At 43.2% G+C, this 22,947-nt stretch overlaps 1 protein-coding gene across 9 annotated transcripts in view; it reads left to right on the top strand.

Annotated features, from left to right (window-relative positions):
- Positions 1 to 22,947, top strand: part of RTN4 (reticulon 4) — a 74,888-nt gene that overhangs the window by 47,894 nt on the left and 4,047 nt on the right. For 7 of the 9 annotated variants that reach the window (XR_012633551.1, XM_074904655.1, XM_074904894.1 and 4 more), the window contains 3 exons: positions 14,177 to 14,384; positions 17,113 to 17,251; positions 22,827 to 22,896. Coding sequence is in view for 8 of the 9 variants with exons in the window: in XM_074904655.1 (XP_074760756.1) it covers positions 14,177 to 14,384; positions 17,113 to 17,251; positions 22,827 to 22,896 (417 nt within the window). In the remaining variant the exon portion in view is untranslated. Of the gene's footprint in view, positions 1 to 6,159; positions 6,571 to 10,476; positions 10,581 to 14,176; positions 14,385 to 17,112; positions 17,252 to 22,826; positions 22,897 to 22,947 lie in introns of those variants that run through there. The other 2 variants (XM_074905174.1, XM_074905275.1) reach the window with 2 other exon arrangements.

Below are 22,947 nucleotides of genomic sequence, written 5' to 3'. Positions count from 1 at the left end.
GGCTTTTCTTTCTTTTCATATACAGTTCAGACTTCAGACTGTGAAACTTAGCAAAACACCCTTGCTGCTACTGTATGTGTCTGGAGTCTGGAAAAGAGCCTGCCCATCTCTGCTCATGTGACTTGCAGCTTGCATTAGATCAAGGCCAGTGGTTTAAAATAAATACTGTACCTGAAGGAGCTTAGTATTCCAGGTGCTAGGAAAATGACCATTAAGAAGTTGAGTATCCTGCAGACATTAACATTGATTTATACACAGCACAGATACTGATTTTTAATTTCTCTTTTTAGGTGAAGCTTACACTTCAGTGTAGTTAATTTTTCTCCTGGTAACGTGTAGTTAAAGTAGCAGAAAGCTGAAGGAAGGATAAGCCCATTGCTGTGTTGCCTTCTGTTCTCTAAACTGAATGCCTCGTGACCTTCCAGCTCTTTGTAGACTAGAGTACTTTGCTTTTTGATACCACAGCGCTCTGCTGCTGCTTAAGTCTTGCATAAGAAACACTCCCACTAACAAAACAGCTATTGCAGAAAGCACGATGACTCTGTTCTAAATGGAAAACCAAAAGTTATTTGGACTCGGCAGGAGTGTATTTGTGCAGTAGCTGCATCTGCAGTTCATCAAGTGCTACTTTCCTAACGTATGTCCTCTGCATCACATGTGTTTTGGAAGGGAGTAACAGGCGTATGTTGAGGGGAACATCAGGATGTTCGTGCAATTGAAATAGGTTTTGGAAGATAAGGTACAAGGTGTAGTTTGTAATGTTTAACTTTGCACAATGTTGCCTTTTGTCCCGTCTCACCTCATCTATACATACAGTTGTGCAGAAAGGAGAGAGTTTCCCTTTTCCCTTGTGATGAGATTTCAGTGGTACCTGCACTGTTGAAACACTGTGTGTGTGTTTGGTGAAGGCCCCTCTCCTTGCACTGGGGCTTCTACTACTGTCTAGAGAACAGCTGCTGTGTATCTTGCCCTTCATGTCAAAGGGTTAATTGTTTAGAGCTCAGACTACTTTTTTTTTTTCCAAATAATATTACACACAGTATACTAGCTTATTTTGTTAGTTCTTTTAACAGGAAGCTTTTGTAGAGGTGTCTTTTATCACTGCATGGGTGTAGCAGACTGGGGGTGGCAAATCACTGCCCTGGGTAGAAAGACTCTTACTTTGATTTTGAGAAGGACACAGCTGCTCTTCTGTCTGTGGGGAACTGCCAGAGAAGCCACACATAAGCCCCCTGGCCAGAGCAGGAGAGGAGTTGAACAGCGGCTTGGTTCTCCCTTGTAGTGGCCCAGTGCTGGGCCAGAGCACACCTCTGTCCAGTGCTGGAGGGGTGGGAGCTGGGCCAGGCACAGGGCTGGCCCGGGGGTGTTCGAAACTGGGGGGCTGTCTGCAGTCTTTCAGGGCTGTGTTCGCTCTGTAAAGCAGTGGCAATTTTTGACATGTCTTGTTTGGGAAGAAAAACTTTTTTTTTTTGCCTTATGCAGGAAGAACATTTTCTTCAAGGCTAAATAGATGAGCATAGAAAGTCAAAAAGCCAAATTGATGAGCATACTAACTCAAAAACGTGGTCCATTTTTTTTCTAATGTGTTTTTCTTCCCCACAGTTTGTGCTGTTTCCTTTTTTTGCTCACTGTAGTATAGAATACAGAACTGGACTTCTGAGACCTGCCCTGAGGAGTCTAATACCAAGCTGTGAATGAAATAATTTGTCTGCTTTTAGTACCATACTACTTAAGCACAATTTCACAGTAGTGTCTAAGAACCAATACATACATCTACTTGTCTTCCATGTTCTCAGAAAGCAAGGATAATTCATCACAAGACCAAGAAATGATCTGTGCATGAGTTTGGCCTTCTGAGTCTCCCTTTATTGTGTGGGCTTATTTTTTTTTTTCCTCCTGTCTTCCGATCCCTGGAGGTGAAGTAGATTTTGCTGTGCCTCAAGACCTCTGGGAATCAGTTGGTGTGATAGTATGACTGATGCTTGTTAAAACATGAATCTGAACTGCTGTACTGGTGCACTTCCTTTAAGGTTCTTTTTTGAAAGTTAACCTAAACCCCAACACGCTTATGTGTGCCTCAGGGTGTAACTTCCAATAGTCCTGCTGGACTGCAGGGACCTAACAAACGAAAGGCTTGAAGTTGGTGGGTTTTTGTTTCTTTTAAACTCCGCCACTCCGATAAAGCAAATGTAAAGCTTGGAACAGCCTTCTTGATAGAAAAAGGTTTGTTTAATGCTGCGTGGCAGACCCTTGGGTAATGGGTTTTATTTTGTAATGTTATCAGACCACAGGGACCTTGTACCTCATAGCTGCACAGAATTAAAAAGCAAACAAACGAAAAAAAAACCCAAACCCAACCTAAAAGCAAATTCAGAACTATAGTTATAAAGAAATGCCCTTCTCTTTAAGAAGCTCTTTTTTATAACAGTTTCAACAGCATGTACTTCCCCTGTCAACCTCAGGAATTCCTACTGTTGTGAATAGTGATGACACCCCCTCTTCCCTTTGTCAGTACGTGCTGTATTTGGTTTCCTAGCAGATAACCCTGCTGCTTCACCCTGCTGCTCACCAGCCTTCAAAATACACGTTTCTGCTCTCTATAAAATTACTACCTATTAATATGCGATTTCAGAACGGATGGTTCCTGGTGGCTTGGACGCTTCTGCCCCGTGCCCCTTCCGGCGCAGCGCTGGGGCTTGTGCTGGGGAGGGTGTGTGCCCTTCCTGGCAGGGCAGCCCGGACAGCTAGCCACGGCTTAAGGCGGGCTCCTAAAAGAGGCCTTTGATGCCATCTAGTGTCTGTAAAAAAAACCTGTCACTCCAGCAAACGCTGCCTGGCAAGAGGATTGCATCCCAGCCCTTGAGATGAGCTGTTGCAATTAGTTTCATAGTCTTACGAGTCTCATGTAGCTGAAAACTAAATATATGTATTGCATATCTTAGCCTTTCTGCTATCCAGGCTTTTTTCACTGATAAGCCGTTATTTTCTTTTGCATAGAGAACATTAATTCTCCCAAACAGGCTAGAAAACCACACTTTTTTTGATCAGTGGCATGCTGAGGATTTCATATTACTGAATTACAAAGTCAAAGTATATTGTAGAACCCTCCAAATTATAAATCTCTGACCATGACAAAGTTTTGTACAGAGTGTAGCCACATTGGCAGTTTAAGTTGCTCAGTATATTCATGTTGGGCATTACAATAATACTTGAAAATGGTTTTGAAATCTTTGCTACAAAGACAGGCAGTTTCACAGGACAGTCTTGTTTTATGGTTGTTTTCAACATCAGGCTCTGTAGACATTAATTTCAGATTAAATCTTATGAGTTACAGATATCATGTTTTCATATAGGCTACAGGGCACTCTAACTGAATTATAGAAATGCAGCTAGTTACTAATATTTTACATTTCCTGGATTTTCTTGAAGGGGCAAATTCAAAGGTGAAGTCCAAGTGGAAAATGTGCTTAGAGAGTGTGGCTGAGTGCTGCTAATCATGAAGCTTTTAATTTTACTCGTGAATCATGGGGGCAGAAATATTATCCAGAAATACTTCCTGTAACAGCAAACCAGGTCATTAAGGTTTATGTGATGCTTAAGAGAGGTTAGAAACGCTGCCTTACACTAGCACTGTATCAATTTCTTTTCTGTTATTTGTAGTTAGTTAAACAGAGCCCTTCAGCAGATGGGAAAGTGTTTGGTTTGGTTTTGTCTGTTGTTTTTCACTGCAGGAAATGCCTCTGGAGTTTGTGTCAGGGTCAGTTTATTTGTAAAATATAACCTAATTCAACAGAAGATCTCGGTTTAATTTAATCTGATTGTATTCTTAGTTTCTTTGATTGTTCAGGTTCTCTTTTATTCTCCTAGGTAATAATAAAATGGAGGCTTCTGTTCCAGGGTGAAGAATCTGTGCAGGAGTAGGGAGAATGAGGAAAAAAAACCCCAATCCAAGGGCTTGAGTGAAATTTTCTGATGGGAAGACCTAGACCTGCTGTGTTTCATTAGGGTCACCCCTGTCAAGAGGCAAAGGCTTGCTAAGGCCTAACAGAGCAAGGTCTCTGGGAAGTTACTTGCAGAGTGGCAGAATTATGGAATAAACAGAGTGTTTGTGGTAAGTTATCAGCTTTCCCAGAAGTACGGCATTGAGTGAGGCTTTGGGAGTGAGCGGAATCAGATGATCATCCACAATGCTCTCCTGTGGGAAGCTGGGAACCCTCTTCAGTGCCAAAAATGCTGTTGAGTCCATCTGCTCAGGGTGATTTAATGTCAGCGTTGTGAGGAAAGCACTCACCCAGCAAACCACACAGCCCCTTGGAGTGTAGTACATGGTTAGAACTGATCCTGTCTGGTTTGGTTGTTTGGGTGACCTGATAATCCCGCCCTGTTAGTGGATTGGTTTCCTTTAAGTGTTTGTGTAGAAAGAGGCATGCAATTTTCCTAATGAAACAATAAAGCTCACACAGAAGTTTGTTTACAGTGCAAGTACTCCCGTTTATATGTAGAACAGGGTGACATGGGTGTGTTGCCCCTGAAGTAAGGGATGTTAGTGCGGAGGGATACAGCCTTTGTTTTGGGTATCATTTGCGTGTACTGGTAAGGGTGAACATTAAGTATGCAAAGAGTAGAGAGGAAGATCTTGAGGCCAGGGAGGGAGTTAGTGTCTCCTTTGAGATGGGAGGACAGGGACTGGTAACGCAGCAGCCGTGTCTTTGTCCGTATTGTGGCTGCTGCCAATTTGTTGTGGCTGCAACAAAAGGTCTGTTTAGGAATGTGTTGCATAAATGTACTATTTTGAGTATGTAACATTAAAATATATGAACAAGACATGAAGAGGCTTTAATTGTGTATCTTTAGAAATTTGACAATTAGTGGAAAGAACTTTCTGAAAGCATCAAGGTTTTGACTGATTTAGTGATACTGCAGTCATCCAAACAAACATGGGGGGAGAATCACAGATCTTGCTGGTTTCCAGTTGATCTTGAGAATTTCAGCTCAAAAACAGAAGCAGATTTTCAGTCCTTTCTTGTACTTTTTTGTAGATAATGCAACTTTTCAAATTTTCTTGCACTGTGGTGGTTGAATAGACACTTCCCATTTCCCTTCAATGTTATGTGTTTTGATTTACCTGTTGCAATTGTGAATGAAATGCACATCTTTATATAAGGTAAAAATATACATAACTGGTCTTGATGTCAAAGGAGGCCTTAAATTTATGTAGTGATTGAAGCAATAAACAGGGCTTTCAGGTAACTTTGTGGTAACCTTTCTCCACATAAGATTGTCTGTTCTAATGACAAGTGAAACTATTTAAGGGCTGAATCAGGATCTCCATCCCAGCCAGCCTGCAGTATTTTTGTGGAAATGTGCGAATGCACTTTTCTAGTTCTTGAGAAAATGGGGTATCAAATTTTTAAGAGGCTTTGAAGCAGTGCTGGGGAGTTTTTAGCACTTTATTGGCAGCCCTGGATCTTAAGAGGCTCCAGACTAGAAGAGTAGTTATATTATTTTCAGCAGGGATGGAAAACAGAACAAGAACATTGTTCTCACAGCTCCTCTCTTTCAGATTTTGAGGTTCTAGTTTATGCTGGTTTCATGCTTGCATACTTTCTGTGTGTTACTTTGTATATATTAGTAGTGTAAACTTCCAGGTTGTTGTTTTTATTGAAAGGAAGAGAACATTTGTCAGGTTTGCAGCGGACAACATAGGATGCTGATGTACAATAAAAAAGGTGTTTGGCTGTAGGAATTAGGTAGAAGGCTAGAAAGCTGCTGTCCTCAAGCCTCTGTTAAGATGAATGAATATGGCTGAGGAGTTTGTAAGGACTAAAGATGCCAACAAAAACACTTCTTGTGTTCTTCCTGAACCTCTTGCTTTTGTTACCGGCAGCGAAAGGGTCCCATTCTGTTTCCCTTTAGGCTTTTTTTTCCCTCACAAAGATGTCTCTGTGAGTCTTGTAGACAGTCGGGCATTTGTTCAAAAAACCCACAAACAACCGAGGAGAAGCAGTGTTATCTGGGAGGCTTGTAAGCGTGTTTTAACCATCGTTTGAAAAGCAGTCTGTTGAAAGCTTGTCTGCTGACTACTTTTAGCTCCGCTCGGCTGTGAAAAGCCGCTTAGTGCGGCTGGGTTTTTGTTAGGCCTGGGCGGGCCTTGCGGCCACGGCCCTTCCAGTGGCCTTGGCGTGGCGTGTCCAGCTCGGCAGGAAGAAGCCGTGTGCCCCCGTCCCGGCGATTTCTGCCTCAGCCTTGCCTCTCTCGGGGGCTGTGTGCAGGGAGGCAGGAGCTGCCCCCGCCGGCCGTGGCGGAGCAGTAGCAGGCTGGTGAGAGCTCGCACTGCGTCAGTGCTGCTGCACACCCCGCGCCGTCAGCTGACCGCGCTCCTGCACCACCAGTGCAGCACCGGCAGCCCCACGCTGCAGACGCTGCCGGGGGAGCCCATGTTTCCCATCCTGGGCTGGAGATCTCTCCTCTTGCAGCTCTCCTCCTGGTATGCATAACTGATAATCGCGGCTGGAGGGTAGACCCTTGGTGGAGAGATGGACAGTCAGCCGAGCAGTTGGAAGGATAAGGGTATTTGTTCTTTCACCTTTTTTCCCCCGTTTTTAAACCTAAAGATGCTGCGGGTTGTTTTTAGCAGATGGTCTTTGTAGCGTGTGTTTGGTTGTGAAATGTATCTCAAGATGTAAGATCTGTGTGTGCTGTGTGCGAAACTGTAGGTTAAAATGGCTAAAGATGAGCAATGCAGAGGAATACATTATTGATGTAGGTGAAATAGCTTGTGTGACGCTGCAGATCTTTTTCAGTCCTAGAGAGCATATTAAACAACAGCTTGTTTTGGTATGCACTGCACAAATACCAGTGTAGTCTGAATGTAGTTGATGTTCCTTGGAAATTCCTTGATCATTAATAATTTAATAATACTAACCGTTCATTTGAAAGAATGTCGTGTCTGCAGTTCGTGTAGTTTTTTAATAATTTTATGAGGAGAAACCGCACAGAGAATACAGCAGGGTGGTATGGCGAGTTTTTTTTCTGTTTGGCACAGTGTGTTTGGAATCTACCTTTAATCACGTTTGCTTTGGATTTTTCGTAATTCTCTTGGATTCTAGGTGAAACTGTCAGATCTGTCAGAATTTACAGCCATAGTATCAAATTGTTCTAGGTAAATAAGTAGCTAACCTTAAATTACTGTGGTTCTGACCTTTGTTCCTGGTACCACCAATGGGAGATCAGCAGTGTAAATCTCTGTGGATCATTATATTAGTGCTCAGTGTGTAAGAGTTTAAGCCTTATTTGAATATGTAATCTTCAAACTTTATCAACAAGACAATCTTTAAAAGAATTTAATCATCTCTGGATATTTAAATATGTTCTTAAAGGGCCATGTCATATGCGTGGTGCTTGTACTTGTGAAGCTTTCCTCTTTATTAATAACTGTTGTTCAAAGTTATGGTTTTTTTCCACTTTAAAAAAAAAAAAAATCGACAGCTGTCTAGAATCCATAGAATGCTCTATCAGAACCTAAATATGTAGAAAAAAAGCCCTGCAGGGGAAGAAACTTTGCCCCTGCAAAACAAGTTTCTAGAAGTTCTAATCTTTAATGAAAGGGCTGTGAAAGATTAGGAACAAGTACTCTGCGGTGTTTAGTCATGTGTTCTTGATGTGTAACTAGCCTAAATGCTCAGCACTCCCTACATTAGGCCTGAAATTCATGGGGTGGGGGGAAGCACTGAGGTCAGAAGGTTTTGGTACAAATTGAAAGGCGAGTTACCTTTGGGTATGCAGGCCCCATTTTCAGGTTTTCTTTTACAGCTCGACAAGCAGGGTTGGTGGCGGTCTGTACCTCACTGCAACCGAAAGCAGATATTTCTGAGCCTGGAATTTGAGGCCTGGAGAATAATGGAGTCTGTCTTGGTTTAAAATCCCTGAATTGCTCCTGCAGAGCTGGCCTGCATGGCACGCTCGGGGAGGGGGGGGAAGGCAGTGCGAGCCGTGGCGTTCCAGCTGCGTGGTGCCCGGGGCAGCGGGGTCTGTGCGCTTGGCTTCTTGGCAAGATGCAGTCCTGACTAGCACGTAGTGGAACTGTCAGCACACCAACAAAGCAAACCTGAACCCGTCCTACGTGCGTATTTTGTGCTGGTGTAATTGCTTCAAGCAGGGTTTTAAATTCCTCTTCCCCCTTGCATTGTTTTTACACAGTGGTATCTTAGTGGAGGAAGCTGGGTTAGTGCCTATTTCTCATTGCAAGGAAGTCCCTGCTGCCTTGAGGTTTAATTAGAATTTAACTTGCAGAGATAAGGTCTAAAAGAAAATGGAAGCAGAGCAAGAAGAGGGTTTTTTGGGGAAGCAGAAGACTGGTTCCTCTCCTTTTGCAACTGTTCTCGAAGCCTGGTTTAACATTGTTTCTGGTAGCAGTTGTTTATAACAAGAAGAAGATGCCTTGTCTCATGTGTTCTTCCTTCATTAGGTCCAGCTCCAGTGGCAGGGAGAATGATGGGTAAAGTTCAGGGCATGATTACACTATCATCTTGCCCCAAAATAAATATAGAAGCAAATATTGCAACATGCTTCTTTCCAGGCTAAAAAAAAAATACTCTTTAAAAAAATTAAAAAAGTAATGAACAAATCTAAAACAGAGAAGAGCCCAAAGCATAGTTCATAGCTAGACTTTCTAGCTAAAGCACTACTTTCTAATTAATACAATCCTGAATTTAGTTTTGCTGTGCTCCATCCGTGGTAGTTGAGGTACAAGCACAGTGAAAGTGGGCACAGCCTGGGGTATTGATTAATACCTGTGGCACTGAGCATCTAGATAGGCAGGGTGAAATAGGTTTTCCTTGGGGGGAGCAGGACTTATTTTTAGCACTTTCAAAGACAGGTCCCCATGGAGTAATTGGTACTAAAATGTGACACTTATTTTTTATTTATTTCGATGAATTGTCAGGTTTTAATGGCTGAATAATGCTAATGGTAGGATGGGTGCCACAGCTATACTCCAGGCTATTTTTTTTTTTTTTTTTTAAATGATTGTGCTGAAAATCTATCTGAATTCTGGTTCAGTTTAGTTAAATAGTGGAAAAGGTTGCACAAGCTTGTGTGGAACTTGATCTTTTTAAGTTTTTATTGTGAGTAGTCAGGGGTTCGGAATGATTTTCCTAGTTCATACATTTTGCACATAGGCACAGGTGTATGATTAAGTAGAAACGAAAGAAAAATAGTGCTTTGTCTCATGAGTAATTGTTAGATAGTATTTGCATTTTGGGGGGACAATCTGGTACTGTCAGACTGTATTTTCATTCTGGCATGTACTTTGTGAGATCTGTATCATTTTTTCTTGCTATGGATTGTGGGGCAGATGTGCCAAGGCGGAGCTGTGTGTGATGCAGACTTGATTTCTGACCTCTGGGACCCAGTTAGATGGGCCTGCTGGTTCCACTGGACGTGCCGCTCCTCTGTAATGACTGTCCCTAGGACAGGGAAAGCTCTGTTGGTTGAAGTCAGCTCCACGTGCTTGGCACCACGTGCAGTCATGCTATAACCACCCAGCTTCACCAGCCTGGGACTGTTCTGTTGTTACTGACTTGCAACAAGGCAGTCAAGGACCAAACTGGCTTCCCACACGGCTGAGCAGGGTAAAAGGAGGTTTCGGTTTTGTGGCTCTGACTACTCCTGCTTCTGATGCCATTTTAAATGGTCATTCACATGTAGGAAATTCTGAAAATGTCAAACCCCAGCCTGCTGACGGTGTCTGTGCTTGGCAGACTGGCCACCCGAGGGGGATGGTGGTTTTTCTTTGGTGTCTCTCTCCACGCTGGGCCCGCTCCATGCTCTGCATAAAACAGCAGTGGAACCCCATGGGCACTGTCATCTGTAAAGGTGAAGTTTAGTTAGTGGGACTGGAAAATGCATCTCTAAACAGAATTTAACAACAATTTGCCTGTTTGTGGTCGTGTACTATTTTTTGTGGGTCTGTAGCTCATTTTCCTCACAGCAGCCTGTATGGTGCTATGGTGACAGTTGTCACTGCGCATTTCAGATGCATTTGAGAGCTGCCCATTCTCTCAACTCTTCTGTTGCGTTTCATTTCTGTGCTAGCACAATGCTGGCTCTCATTACATTGGTCCAGAAAAGGCTCTTGTGCTCCTACACTATTTTTACTATTTGAAGACTATAAAGAAGGTCTCCTTACCTTTCAGACTACAGAAAGGTTCCAGTGTGATGGCAGTTGTTCATACAACGGCTGTAAATCGTACACTGTTTGTGTGGTGGTTTTTTTTTTTACTCTTACTTCTCCTTTTAAACAAACAGCCTTTCTTCGGCGCTGAAACCCCTTTTTTTGTTTGTTTCCAAATACTAGATAGAGAGTGGTTGTTCATTGTGAGCGCGACTCTCCGGGCTCGGCAGCTGCGTTCCAAGGGTTTAGCGGCTCGGCAGCCATTGGCGGGGGCCGGCCGAGGCGCAGGCTGTTGCGTAGCTCTGCTGACCTCCCAGCGCCCTGGCAGGAAGTGAAAAGGCTCTGGGTAGTCAGCTGTGCAAGAGCTGGGTGCATGCAGGCACACTCAAGATGGATGCCAAAATGGGTCAGTCCCTTTTTCTTGGTTTTCTTTTCATAGATGCGAATTAAAATGGGCATGTAGATCTCGAGGCTTTTAATTGCTCTTTCTAAAAAAAGAGAGGGTGACTTGGTTCAGGATTTTTTTTTTTTTTTTTTAAACAGGATTATCAGGTTAAATATATTAAACCACTTGTTTTTGTCATCAAAACCCACTACGAACCAGGCCGTTTTAAGATAAAATGTCCGTGAAAGAAAGAAAATGCTTCAAAAAAAATAATACAGTGACAAACCTCTCATGGCACTTGCTTTAAAAGCAAAATGTAATTGGATGAGTTCTGCATGTAAGGCACGGATGCTAGCAGTACTATTTTTAGACGTGCCAAGTGACAGTTCGTGCTTACCAAATGTAGGCAGCTGTTCTTGCTTTAGAATAGACCTGGAATACTTGAATTAAATGTGTGAGATTATAGTTCATATTGTATAAAATAAAGGTTAAGACACTTTCCATGAGGAACGATACTGCTTGCCAGGGCTGTTGCTTAGAATTGAAATTTTTGTTTTTCTGTTCTTTTAAATCTGCTGTGAATATCTTGTGTACGTTAAAGCCAGAAAGCTGCTTCTAGTAATGCTTTTAATATTTTCCTTTAGAAAGAAATACAAATACCTATTTGTGATCAATTGGAGAATATAAATGAATGGCATAGTGCACTTCTCTTGGACTGAAAATTACTAAATCAGCTTTTCAGTGACTTATAACTCTGAATTTCCCTTTGAGGAATTTACAATGAAATCAGATATGTATGTCATTAAGCTGAGGCTGATCTGGTAGTTCTCCAAATGGAGCGGAGACAGAGTGAGGAAAAATGCTTCGTGTACAGCTTAACTGGTCTGGGAGGTCTTAGCTTGGGGATTTTTCTTATTGATTACTGAGAGCAAAAGAGTTGAAGGTGGATCTGCTCGAGGCCATTTGGCATTTGTGGTATGCTTTCATTCCAGCAATTCACCTTTGTTTCTTGTATTCTGGAAACTGTCATACAGATGAATTATTGTCTTTACATTCCTTATACTGAGTTGAGGTATAATGCGTTACTGCTTGTGATAAGTGATTCCCTGTGAAACAGTAGGAACCCACTATGCGTGGAGAGGCTTTAAAACTGTGTGACAGAGGAGGGAATATCTCGTTTACAGATCTCAGGCTGTCTGCAAGCAGAGAGGGGTAGGGCTCATACTTAGTGTGACACATGATAGGGGAGCAGCACCCAAATTTGAATGTATGGATGCTCAAGTTGCAGTATTTAAAAATAAATATAGTTTTGGTATTTGAAGCAAATAATGGGAAAGCAATGTTTTTTTTCCCAAAGATTTCTTGCATTATTTAGCAGCACAAAATCACTGACTTTTTGCCAAGACGTTTTCAAATTCTCACCCAGGTGCTATGGATACTTGCAGCACAATTTAGGTTTGCAGTTTCAGTGATTTTTTTTTTTTTAGGTCAGGCTCCCGGTTTTGGTTCCTAACCTCCTTTTACATGCTAAACTTGCTTAAGGTAAGGTATACAGGGACGCTAATGGACACTTTTGTGATTAGAAGCAAAGCCCAAGAAACAACCAAAAAAACATTGTTAAATTTAGAGATGGTAGCCCATACAAAAGGAATTCTATGATGATTTGATTTTTGGGGCACTTTGATTTTTGCAAATATTAAAGAAAACTCCTTAGAGCTTCATTTATTTGTCAGGGAAAATGGAAGTGCAGCTTTGTAAGATGAAGAGAGCCAGCAGAAGGACAGGTCAGCAGGGTGCAATATGCCGAGGGCTGTAGATGGGAGCTGTTCTGGGAGCACGAGTGAGTGCCACCTCCTTCAGTTGGCTGCTCTATCTCTCACCCCATATGTTTGTGGAGTCACATGGTGATCCACAACCAGAGCATGATCTTGGCTGGCTGCTTAGTTTTTATTTTATGTTTTTGGTGCAGTAGTGGTCAGCACTGTACAGAAAAGCAGGCGGGTTCTGCCTGTGGCCCTGTAGAGAAAAGGAGGGGAACTGAGTGGTGCTGCAGGGGTGAGGCTGTTTCTTTCCACAGCAGTTCTGATTTGTGATAAATTTAAAGATGTTCATGTGACTGTAACCTGGTCCTGCCTGTAGAACTTCAGGAAATTTCTACCACAATGTGAATTAACAATTTGGGTAAAATATTTTGCTTCATAAAAATGGCGGCTCTTAAGTTCCTGACCAGGGTTTTTATCTTTCCAGTGCCTGCTGCTTAGTATGATTTCCCTATGGAAATAATTAGGAAAAGAGCTTCTGAAACACTGCTGAATTGCACCATAGCCAATTTAATGTTGTACTTACAAAGGGATTATGCAGACTTTGTCCTACAGAGGCTACTCAGTATTACATGTTGGTGCATTACCATATTTCCCTCCCGTAAGAAATAATAGCTAAATACTGTTTTTTTTTTTTTTTTATTTCCTTCTACAGTCATTCAGAGTAAGAATCTGTTCTCAATTGTGATACGCTATTTTACATTTCACTTTGGTGATGTTTAGGATGAAAAAGGATGACAAAATTTATGGTGTAATAGCAATAGTTTTTCTAGTATTTATCTTGAATTTTGTATCTCATACGTTGTTGCTATGAACAAAGAATCTTGATGCAGAAGAGGAATTTGTTGTGAAAGTCTAATCAGCTGTGAAAGCAGAAATCATGAAGAGTGAATTTTATTGTGGTTCTCACCATGAAGAAAAAACTAGAGTAGATGGCCCTGCCCACTTCCGTAGTCGGGAATGGTGAATGATACTTGCCAGATCTGATGAGTTCAGTAAGGGAATGGAGCAGGTGCAGCAGCACCTCAAACCAAACCAATCTGCAGTGCATGTATTAAACCATTACCCATGACTTGTGCAAGGGTGTAGTTTATACAGTGATGCTAAAAATGGCATAATATTGTGTTTTCTCATGAGGGTTGCTTAAGGAAGAAATAAACTTGGTTTCCAAATGAAGCACTCTGCATTGGAGCACAGCAGATTTAGCCTGGATTGAAATTTCAGTGAGATTTTTCCCTGTTGATGGCTCAGTCTGTCACCCTTAACGAGCATGATAAACTCCCACGGGAATGTCCTCACTCAAAAGAAACAGAATGAACTGTTAATGAGTCCTGAGCTTCGGTGCCTTGGCTTCTGTCAGACTTGCAAAGACGGAAGGGTTTAGAGATCTGTTAGTGTCTTGTCATTTGTCCTAACAGGGAATCGGAATCCAGCTCTTCAGAGAGTGACCTCCACAAAGCACACAAAAATAAATCGAAAGGAAGCACAAACTGCCACGGTTCTGCTGCAGAACACAGCACAGTAGTTGAAGAGATTATTTCTGACATTGCCTAAGGGTGGAATCATGCTTAAATTTTAGCAATTACATTTCAAATAATCCTAGTAACAGTAATGCAAATAATCTGAAGGCCAATGCAGAATCAGAATCAGTGCTAAAATAAACTATTTCTAGTTGTAATTTCAGCTCTGTCTTGATGACTTTCAGCACTCAAGTGAATCATGTTTTACTGTTTTCAAATGGATGCCAAAGGTACCTTGTTCTAATTTTTTTTTTTTTTTTTTTTTTTTTAATTTTAGTTGTTGACCTCCTTTACTGGCGAGACATTAAGAAGACAGGAGTGGTGTTTGGTGCCAGCTTGTTCCTGCTGCTTTCATTAACAGTGTTCAGCATCGTGAGTGTGACAGCTTACATTGCCTTGGCCCTGCTTTCCGTGACGATCAGCTTTAGGATATACAAGGGAGTTATCCAGGCAATCCAAAAGTCTGATGAAGGCCACCCGTTTAGGTGAGATTTTTCTTTTAATTAAGAAAAAGCGTGTTTTGGGAAACAGCCGTTTTGGTGCTGTTGGAAGCAGTAGATGACACATGCTGTAATATGTTGCATAATAATGTAAATAGTCTCCAAACTGACAAATCTCTTAGGCAGCCCATGACACTCTTCTTGCAACTCTTCTCAGTAGGCACACGCAGTGGTGCAGACAGTGAACTGAGCACCTTGTACAGGGCATTTTTCTGGGAATGTTACAGTCTTGAGTGACATTAGACAAAACTAAATACTTAAATCTAGTGGAGTAAGATGTGCACTTCGGAACGCTGTAGTCTTCAGAATGTGGACCAGTGGCAGATGATGTACAAAACTTAAAGAATACCCAGGAGATGGAGCATTTTCAATGCAATATATTTAGCAAAAAACCAGAATAAATGTAGCAGGGGATGCTTTTAGCTTTTTGGAACTTTTTTTGAAGAACACTCTTAAAATTTGTGTTTTGGTGTGTAGCAGCACAGCTGTGTTCTCCACATGCAGGGCTGACTTGTCATCAGCACAATCCAGGCGCGTCGCAGCCTGCCCAGATCAGAAGTCCAGAAACTTGGAGGAGCTGAACCATAGGATGAATTTAGGTCCTCAAAGCGGGCCTCCGAGCTCTTTGCTTAAAGTGATGAACTAAGTCCTCGGGGCATACCACGTGTGCACTTCCCTGCACCGTGGGAATATGGTACCCGTGGCATTCATCCTTTCCTGAGTACAGAGGTGCCCGCTCTTGCAAAACTGCATCTTCAGAGAAAAAAGAACTTACTCCTGTGTTAGGGTAGTTACTAAGAGCATGTGTTTCCATACCAACTCTATCTCGCACTGCTCAGACTTTGTTCTCTCCTTTTACTAATCACTGAAGGGTCAATCTCAACTTCCCTTCTGCCTTTAAGAAACTCCTGCTTGCCCTGCTGTTTACAGCTCTTACTAATTTTGTGGTGTTTCCAATTATTCTCATTCACTTCCTCTCACCTTCAGTAAGGCAAAATACAACGCTTTCTCAGATTTACCACCATGCCTCACTATGTGTGTAGTGCCTCAGACACCTGGTGGAGACCAGTCTGTGCCTTAAACAGCTGTGGGACAAAACTCTGGCGGGGGGAAAAGAAAAAAGAGTATTTGATTTAAAGCTTAGATCTAATGGTAAAAAAATGTCAGAACAATTGGCAACAACATTCAGTATAGCACTGTGAAATATTTATCTTTTGTAAACTTAGGTTTTTGTTTGAGTTGGGCTTTTTCACCCCTCAAGGCCCCGCATGGCCTTCCTTGCTCACCCTCATTAGGGTGAGTAAATCCCAGCTGAAATCCTGTTTGCTCTGTCTACCCAGCAGTGCTCTGCAGTATCCTCACTATTATTCCAAGTTTATCAGTTAAGTTCTTTCTCAGCAAAAACAAGCAAAACTTGTTCTACCTGTGTTCTTTCTGCAGTTTATCTCTAAAAACACTGATATTCACAAGAAGCTTCCAGACATTCTTGAGCAACATACCTGGTTGCTCACTTGGAGTCTGTGTACCTCGTACTATGAGAAGGGTGTTTTTACTTGAAGTCAGTTTGACAGGAAAGAGCACATCCATGACAATAATTTAACTTTTGATTCAGGGACCGAATATCTTGCAGATTCAAGCCAAGTGTGGATAGCAGAATGTAGCCTTGAAATGGCCACCCTCTGTAGTTACAGGTTAAAGTGTTTGGTTTGGTTTGGACTGGCCACAAGACTGTGTTTTACTTTACCTTAAATGACGTACATAGGAGCCTCCACTGTGGGGTTTTTATTTTGGAAAAAATCAAACCCACCCCAAAGCAGAATCGCCCCTTCCAACGAAAGTAGAAGTTTAACAACTGTAGTAACTTCAAAATGAGTGCCTTGTTACAGATATGCTGCATTGCTCCTGCTCCCTCCAACATGCAAATCAGAGAAATAAATTATTCTCTATATGAGACTCAATTGCCACAGCCACTGCAGCTACAGGTCAGAGTTACAGTGGACAGAACACTTAACCAGAGAAGAGTTTATATCTTTCTTTTGAAAGAACTGCTGTCACTAACTGTAAGAAATTATTTAAGCAAATGATGATAAAATTGCTGGGTTTACCGTGCCTTACTGCATGTGTTACAGCTTAATGGCAACTTCAGAAGTGCCTTCCAGCAGGATGTTGCTTCTGTAGGAGATTTTTCTGTTTGAGAAATTAAGTCTGGCAAAATATTAGGCTGCCTAACACAATAGTAAAAATGGAGAATGCCACTCCCCCACCCCCCCAGCCTTTCTGTGTCTCATTTTTTTGAATATGTGTTGGCCTTATTAGAGTACTAGCTGAGAGCACATGGGGCAGTGGTGTTGGAGGCTGTCGTGGCCATTCGTTGGCCTTGTCTCTTCACACCCATGTGCCAGCCAGCACAACTTTTTTGCCTCATCCAGGTAAGGCTGTGTGTGACTTGGTAAGTGCACTCACACAGCATGGGAGTCAGAAGGAAACTTTTTTTTTTCATCAGAGAGGTGGTGGATTTTTTTTAAGGTTTGCTTTTACCTGCTAAGAATACCTTAGGTTAGTTCTGTTCTATCCTCTTAGCGTTCCTCATACAGTGAGGTTTTTCTTTTAATAACATAAAAAGAAGGTGTGTTGACATTGTATGTCTAACATAGGCTGGTACTGTTTGGCAGCATTCTCACAGTGGAGTTCCATAAGCTCTTCTCTCTTACAGGGCTTACTTGGAGTCTGATGTAGCTGTGTCTGAAGAGCTTATTCAGAAATACAGTAATGTTGTGCTTGGTCACATTAACGGCACAGTCAAGGAGCTGAGACGTCTCTTCCTCGTCGATGACTTAGTTGATTCTCTGAAGGTAAGTTCACTTTAGTTCTAGGTACGGAAGCCTTGGGTCAGTAGGTCCCTTGCTGACCTGGGTTAGCAAAGCCCACTGGTCCTTACAAACATGAATGAACAATCACAGCTTTGGCTCTGTATAAGTAAATAACGACTTGTAGTTTGCTTTTGGAAGTCATAAGACGTTTTTGTTTGTCAAGAAGTATAACTTTACTTTAGCCACATGGAGTTGAATATCAAGTGCTGTGTGCAGTAATAGAGTGGATAACTTTATCGGTACTTTATTTTGACAGTATAATAAAAACAAATGGGAAACTGAAATAAGCTCTGGCTGCGTGGGGTTCAGCGGTTATACCTCCTCGCTGGTGCTTAACAGTAGAAATCTTTTAAGAAAACAAGACACAGCTCCAATATGGGCATTCAGAACAATGTGTCACCAAGGTGTGCCCATCCCTCTGGAAAACCCATGGTTTGGGGTAGAATGCCGCAGTCTGGTTTTGTTTTTCTGTTTGTTTCTGTCCGAGAGGAGTGAGTGGTCAGTGCACAGTTACTTGCCTCAAATGGTAGGAGTTCTTGTGCCCCCTTTTTTGCTCGAAGACAGGGACTGAGCGATGCCCTCATTTTCTGAATAAGGTGGATGATTGTTTCAGTCCAGGGTTTGGGTGTAAATAGCTGCTTCTTTTAGTGACACCAATTACTGAAATGGGTTTTGCTAGTTGCTCTGCCTTAAGTGTGCAGGGCTACCTAACAGGTATCTCGGATATGTCCCAGTAGTATTTAACAGGATTTATTGAAGGTGGCAGAACAAAACTGATGGTGAAGAACAATAATTAAAAAAATGTAGAAAAAAAGAGATAAGAATTGGTTGAAACCCCTTCAGTTTTGTTCTGAGAAGGACACTCTATCCTTACCAGCTAATCACCTTTCTCTTGTTTTTCAAACAGTTGTTTCCTTTACCGTGAACAGTGTGTTGTCCATTTCTTTTTCAGTTCACTTAATCTTCTTGAAATAAAGTTGCATTTATCCTCTGGTAAATCCCTTACTTAGTGCTTTGTAAAGACCTTTGAGTTGTCATGGGGTTGGGGGAGGGGGTTTCTAGCGAAGCTTGGAGAAAAATAAGAAGGCTGGAAGTGTCTTTGTTATATTTGTGGAATAGAAATCGGAGGCAGATCTCAGGATCTTACCCAGAGTGTCTAGATCTAGGTTCTTATTATGCTCCAGCCTAAACACGGTCAGTAAGATGAGTCCTTTCCCTGGGCAGACAGGAAAGATTAGAGGGCTGCCAGGTTGTTACCTGGGTTCTGCTGCTCCTGGTAAAGATTAATTTTCTCAGAAGGGAAAGAGAAGATGGGCTATTAGCACCAGGGTTTTGTGTGATAATGTTCCTGCCCCTAGAGGGTTGTGCAGTAGAAGTGTTTTTATGATGTGTCTGTGCATTCTTATTTTCTGGTTATTTTTCTGGACGTGATAGATACCTCTGCAGTCATTTAATGGGCAAATGGCTTCAGGGTGGCAGGTACTGTCCGTGCCTTGCCAGTGTTCCCACACATCTCTGCACCATCTCTAGGCCACAGCCCTGAGCCAAAGAATTACTGTTCACACAGCTGGAATTGCAGTTTGCTAACTTGAACTTGGCGTGTGAGCAAGGAAGGGAACATATTCTTTGTTAATCGTGTTTTTTAAGGGCATTGACTTTCTGCGTTCAAAGAAAAGTTATTTTGCTTAAGTCGTGTTTGGATCTGATTGAATGACATAATAGAAAAACTTGGGGTCGTATTTCTTTAATAATTAAACCCTTTGTGATATGTTTCTTCACCTGAGTTATAAGAATTTCCACACCATTTGTTTAGAGATCACAGTCCCTTGCAGTAGAGGAAAAGGAAGCAGCAATCAGCCAAGTGCCGTTTCAGTTAACACTGTTTTAAAAATTAGGCCTTCCAGGGGAAATATGTTAGAAGCAGAATTAATTCCAGTCAGACTGTCTGCAAGGCACTCTACCATAGTATCTGAAAAGTGATTATATAGGAAAGACATGTTTATTTAGCTGAACTCACTCATTTCCCCATTCTTCTTCTGACACTTAAAATTATTTCTGTAGGGTAATTAGTATAGTTGATGGTAGTTGGGAGCAAGCCCTTATATGAAACCAGTGAATGTCAGGACAGTTCATGAGCACAAGTTACTGGTTTTGAGGAGTTTGTGCTTCAGGAGAACATGAAAATGCTGGTGTCTTATGTAATATAATGGTCCTGTTTAAAAAAAAAAAAAAAAAGTAATATCTTGGCTCGTGTACTTTAAACATCTTCACTATAGGAAACGGCATATTTGTGTATAATTACAAAGCTTTAATGTAGAAAATGTCGGAAGGTCAGTTTATTGTGTGTAATAGTTCTGGCTGTAAAATTTGTCTTGTTAGGATATTTTTGTTTTTTATTAAGCAGTGCTTCAGTCATAGAAGTCTTAAAATGGACTCTAAATATTTATGCAGTGCAAGGAGAAGTTCCTCAGAGCCCTTGAGGAGCAATTCCAGAGGAGCCCTTGCCAGAGAGTCCCAGGAGAAGCTGCACTTTGTCCTGATAAACAGCGATCTGGTGATTGGCCCCCAGCTGCTGACGGCAGCTGATGGTACACTGGGGCACAGTTGCTCTCCATTTGTCATTGCTCAACCCCTGTTTTGAGAAACAGAGCACTTGGCTACATTGGAATTATTTTATAGCAAAGAAACTGCTAGATGGATGTTTCTGGATTTGCCATGAAACTGTGGTATGCTTTGGGTACTGGGGAGTCATTAATCACTGCAGTGAGGCAGGCAAAGACTTGCTTGAGCCTGTCAGATGTACTGGACTTTTCCTGGGTTCTGTGTCGCTGCAGCGTTGGTGCTGAGCTCAGCCCTGCGCTGTCCTTCTGCCCTGAGCTGGGGAAGAGCAATAGTGTCACTGGGTTGCTTCTGCTCTTTATTTTTTTTTCATCTCAGAGCTTCAGGTGTTTAGGTGAGCCTTTTTGCATTTGTTAGGTTTCCTGAGTTTGTCTCATTTCTAAGGGAGAGGAAAAAAAAAGGACCAATACAGAAATAGAGATGAATACAGAAATAGAGACCAATCCGTAACTGTGGAATTGAGATCAACTCCACTTAATCCCAGAGTGTTGCATTCACGGTCAGGAGTGTGTGAAGAGGGAAGGAGTTGTGGGGGGTGGTGCTGAGGATTTTGCTGAGCTCTGTTTGCCCTGTAGCCCCAGCTTTCAAAAGAGCAGTCCCTGACTGCGAGGGGGGGGTGTGTGTCTCTGGGCTCACTGTTCCCTCTCCTGCTCTGTGTAAATAAACGAAGTGGATTAAAACCTACTCGTGCAACACAGCTTGTTGTTAGACCCTGCTGCTGCTCTGGACAGACTTTGGGGGAAGCCAAGCCTGTGTCAGTCAAGTGTTAACTCTCCCCCATTTTATCCTTCCCTGGCCCTCAGTTCAGTGCTCACTGAAGAGGACTGCACAGTCCTGATAGGTGTTGGACTTTGGGACTGATTCAGCTCCCACACCCTGCTGTTAGGTGAGCTCATCATCTCTCCTGCCTGGGTCACAGCTCAGCACTGCTGGGGAGCGGCCACCCCACCGCGGTGGGGCAGTGGAGGAGATGGGGGCGGCTCTTGGGATGCTTTCCTCGTGTGCTCCCTGCCGCCAGAGAGGCTTCTCATGGATCCCTCACCTGTAGTAAGATTGTTTGGCTGTCCTGCCCTGGCCGGGGAGAGGGATGTGCTGCATGTTCAGACCTGCTGGGAGGGGGAGGCCTTTGCTCCCTTCACGTGTCTTGTGCGAGGAGGCTGGCAGGCAGCTCTCGCCCTGGCATGGCAGGGAGCGCAACTGGGCCAAGGTTTAGATAAGTCATGAGGGAGTTCAGAGAAATGTGTTTGATTTTTCTTGATAAACCTGCCAAAACCCGTCAGTGGGAACGCAGCTGATGGTGTCTGTGTCTGAGGGTGCCTCTAGTGCTGCCTCTGTCACATCTGGAAAGATCTGATGGATGAAGAACTGCATCATTTGTGATTAATCCTGCTGAATGTTGAAGGGGTTCAGCTTTGAATGAAGCTCTTCAAGCAAACTTCATTACAGGGGTTGTGCAGTTAAGCTTGTATTGATTGTCACGCCCTTATCTTGGTGTTGGCGTTTGGTTTGGACATTTTGCATTATTATGATAAACTAAAAATGGATGTTTGCGTACATAACTTGTGAGTAACTTGGCTGCGGGCTAGAGCCTTGCCTGCACCCACAGTCCCCCTCAACAGGCATATTTTTCTTCCCAGTGCTTTGTACCCGTTTTCTTGCATCTATCTCCTGCTATCGGGGTGCTTCCCCCTCGCCTGTTAACTCTGCCCAGATCTTCTCTCCCTGATGCCACCAGTGGCCTCCGCGCCACCTCTGTCCTGCTGCTCGGTGTTTGCAGTGTCTGGCACGGAGTAACCAGAGATGCTCAGTTGCTCAAAGTGCCGGGGGTCCCTCCTGCGTGCTCTGCAAACCCCTGTGGTGACACCCGGGTCCTGGCTGCGGCTCGGTTCCTTATGGGCTCTGCAAGACTAGAAGAACCGGGCCGGTTTTCCTCGGGAGGAATCCTGGACAGAAATAGAGCTGGCAGGCTCCAGCCCCCTCCCACCCTCGCATAGGTCAGGGGTGTGCTTGGGACACTCTCCACCTGGCAGAAAGCGGAGGGCTGGAGCCTCTGCAGATCCTTGTGTAGAGGAGGTGCAGCGGGGGGGCTGTGCAGGGCACTCGGGGGGGTGGCAGGGGCAGGACCCGTGGCGGGGGACGACTCGGGCCATGATACGAAGCCAGAAATGACAGCAGTGTGAGGGGTTGGGGGTCTGTTCACAGAAGGATGACTTTGCTTCTGAATTTGCCTCTGACTTGGAGCCAGCCTCCATTTTACGGCACTGGCAACTGGCAACTCCTCTCTTCCCTGATTTTTTTTTTTTTTTTCCTAGTATCCAAAGCTCCTATGTTTTTGTAACAGGAAAAAAGTCAATTAAGCCAACCTTGCCGCGTTACCCTCCAGACAGGTTTTGCCCTCACGTGACACAAACCTCTGTCCTGACTAGTGAGCCCTTCACAGACACCTTTGCTAACCCAACCCTGACAGGGGCAGTTTGGTGCTGCCATTTGTGCTGCAGCCCATGTGCCAGCTGCTGGGCTACCAGACCAAGGGCCTGCTGGTCCCATCACCCATGTCAGGCACCAGCCCTTTGGCCTCTCACTTGCCTGTGTTATTCCACCCCTTGAAGGGAGGGAGGGAGGAACTGCATTTGCCCATCATTGTTGAAGATGTAAGTGCTGTATGAGCACAGAGGGCGCTGAGCAGGCACCGAGTACTGACTGGCAGCATCGGGTCACTGCTGGCTTGGGCTGAGCTCAGCCCGGTGATAGAGGCACTGAACCCCTCGGCCATCTTGTCACTCAACTACAGGAGCTGTACAGGGGTGAAGGGCAATTTGGGGTGGTTTAGTTTCCTGTGTGTGTTTACAGAAGTTCTTTCACTGCTTGAACTAGTCTGTGCCAGTAAAACAAACCATGAGCTGATGTGCTGTTTGTTTTTTTTTTTTTTCCTTTTTAGTTTGCAGTGTTGATGTGGGTATTCACTTATGTTGGTGCCTTGTTTAATGGTCTGACATTACTGATTCTGGGTAAGTGTTTTAAATTGTGTTTGTACATGGCATGCCAAATAACTCTGGAAA

The sequence above is a fragment of the Athene noctua genome, chromosome 1 (genome assembly GCF_965140245.1).
Source record: "Athene noctua chromosome 1, bAthNoc1.hap1.1, whole genome shotgun sequence".
Lineage (NCBI taxonomy): Eukaryota > Metazoa > Chordata > Aves > Strigiformes > Strigidae > Athene > Athene noctua.
Note: the sequence above shows the minus strand (reverse complement) of the source record. Positions and strands in the feature narration are given on the sequence as shown.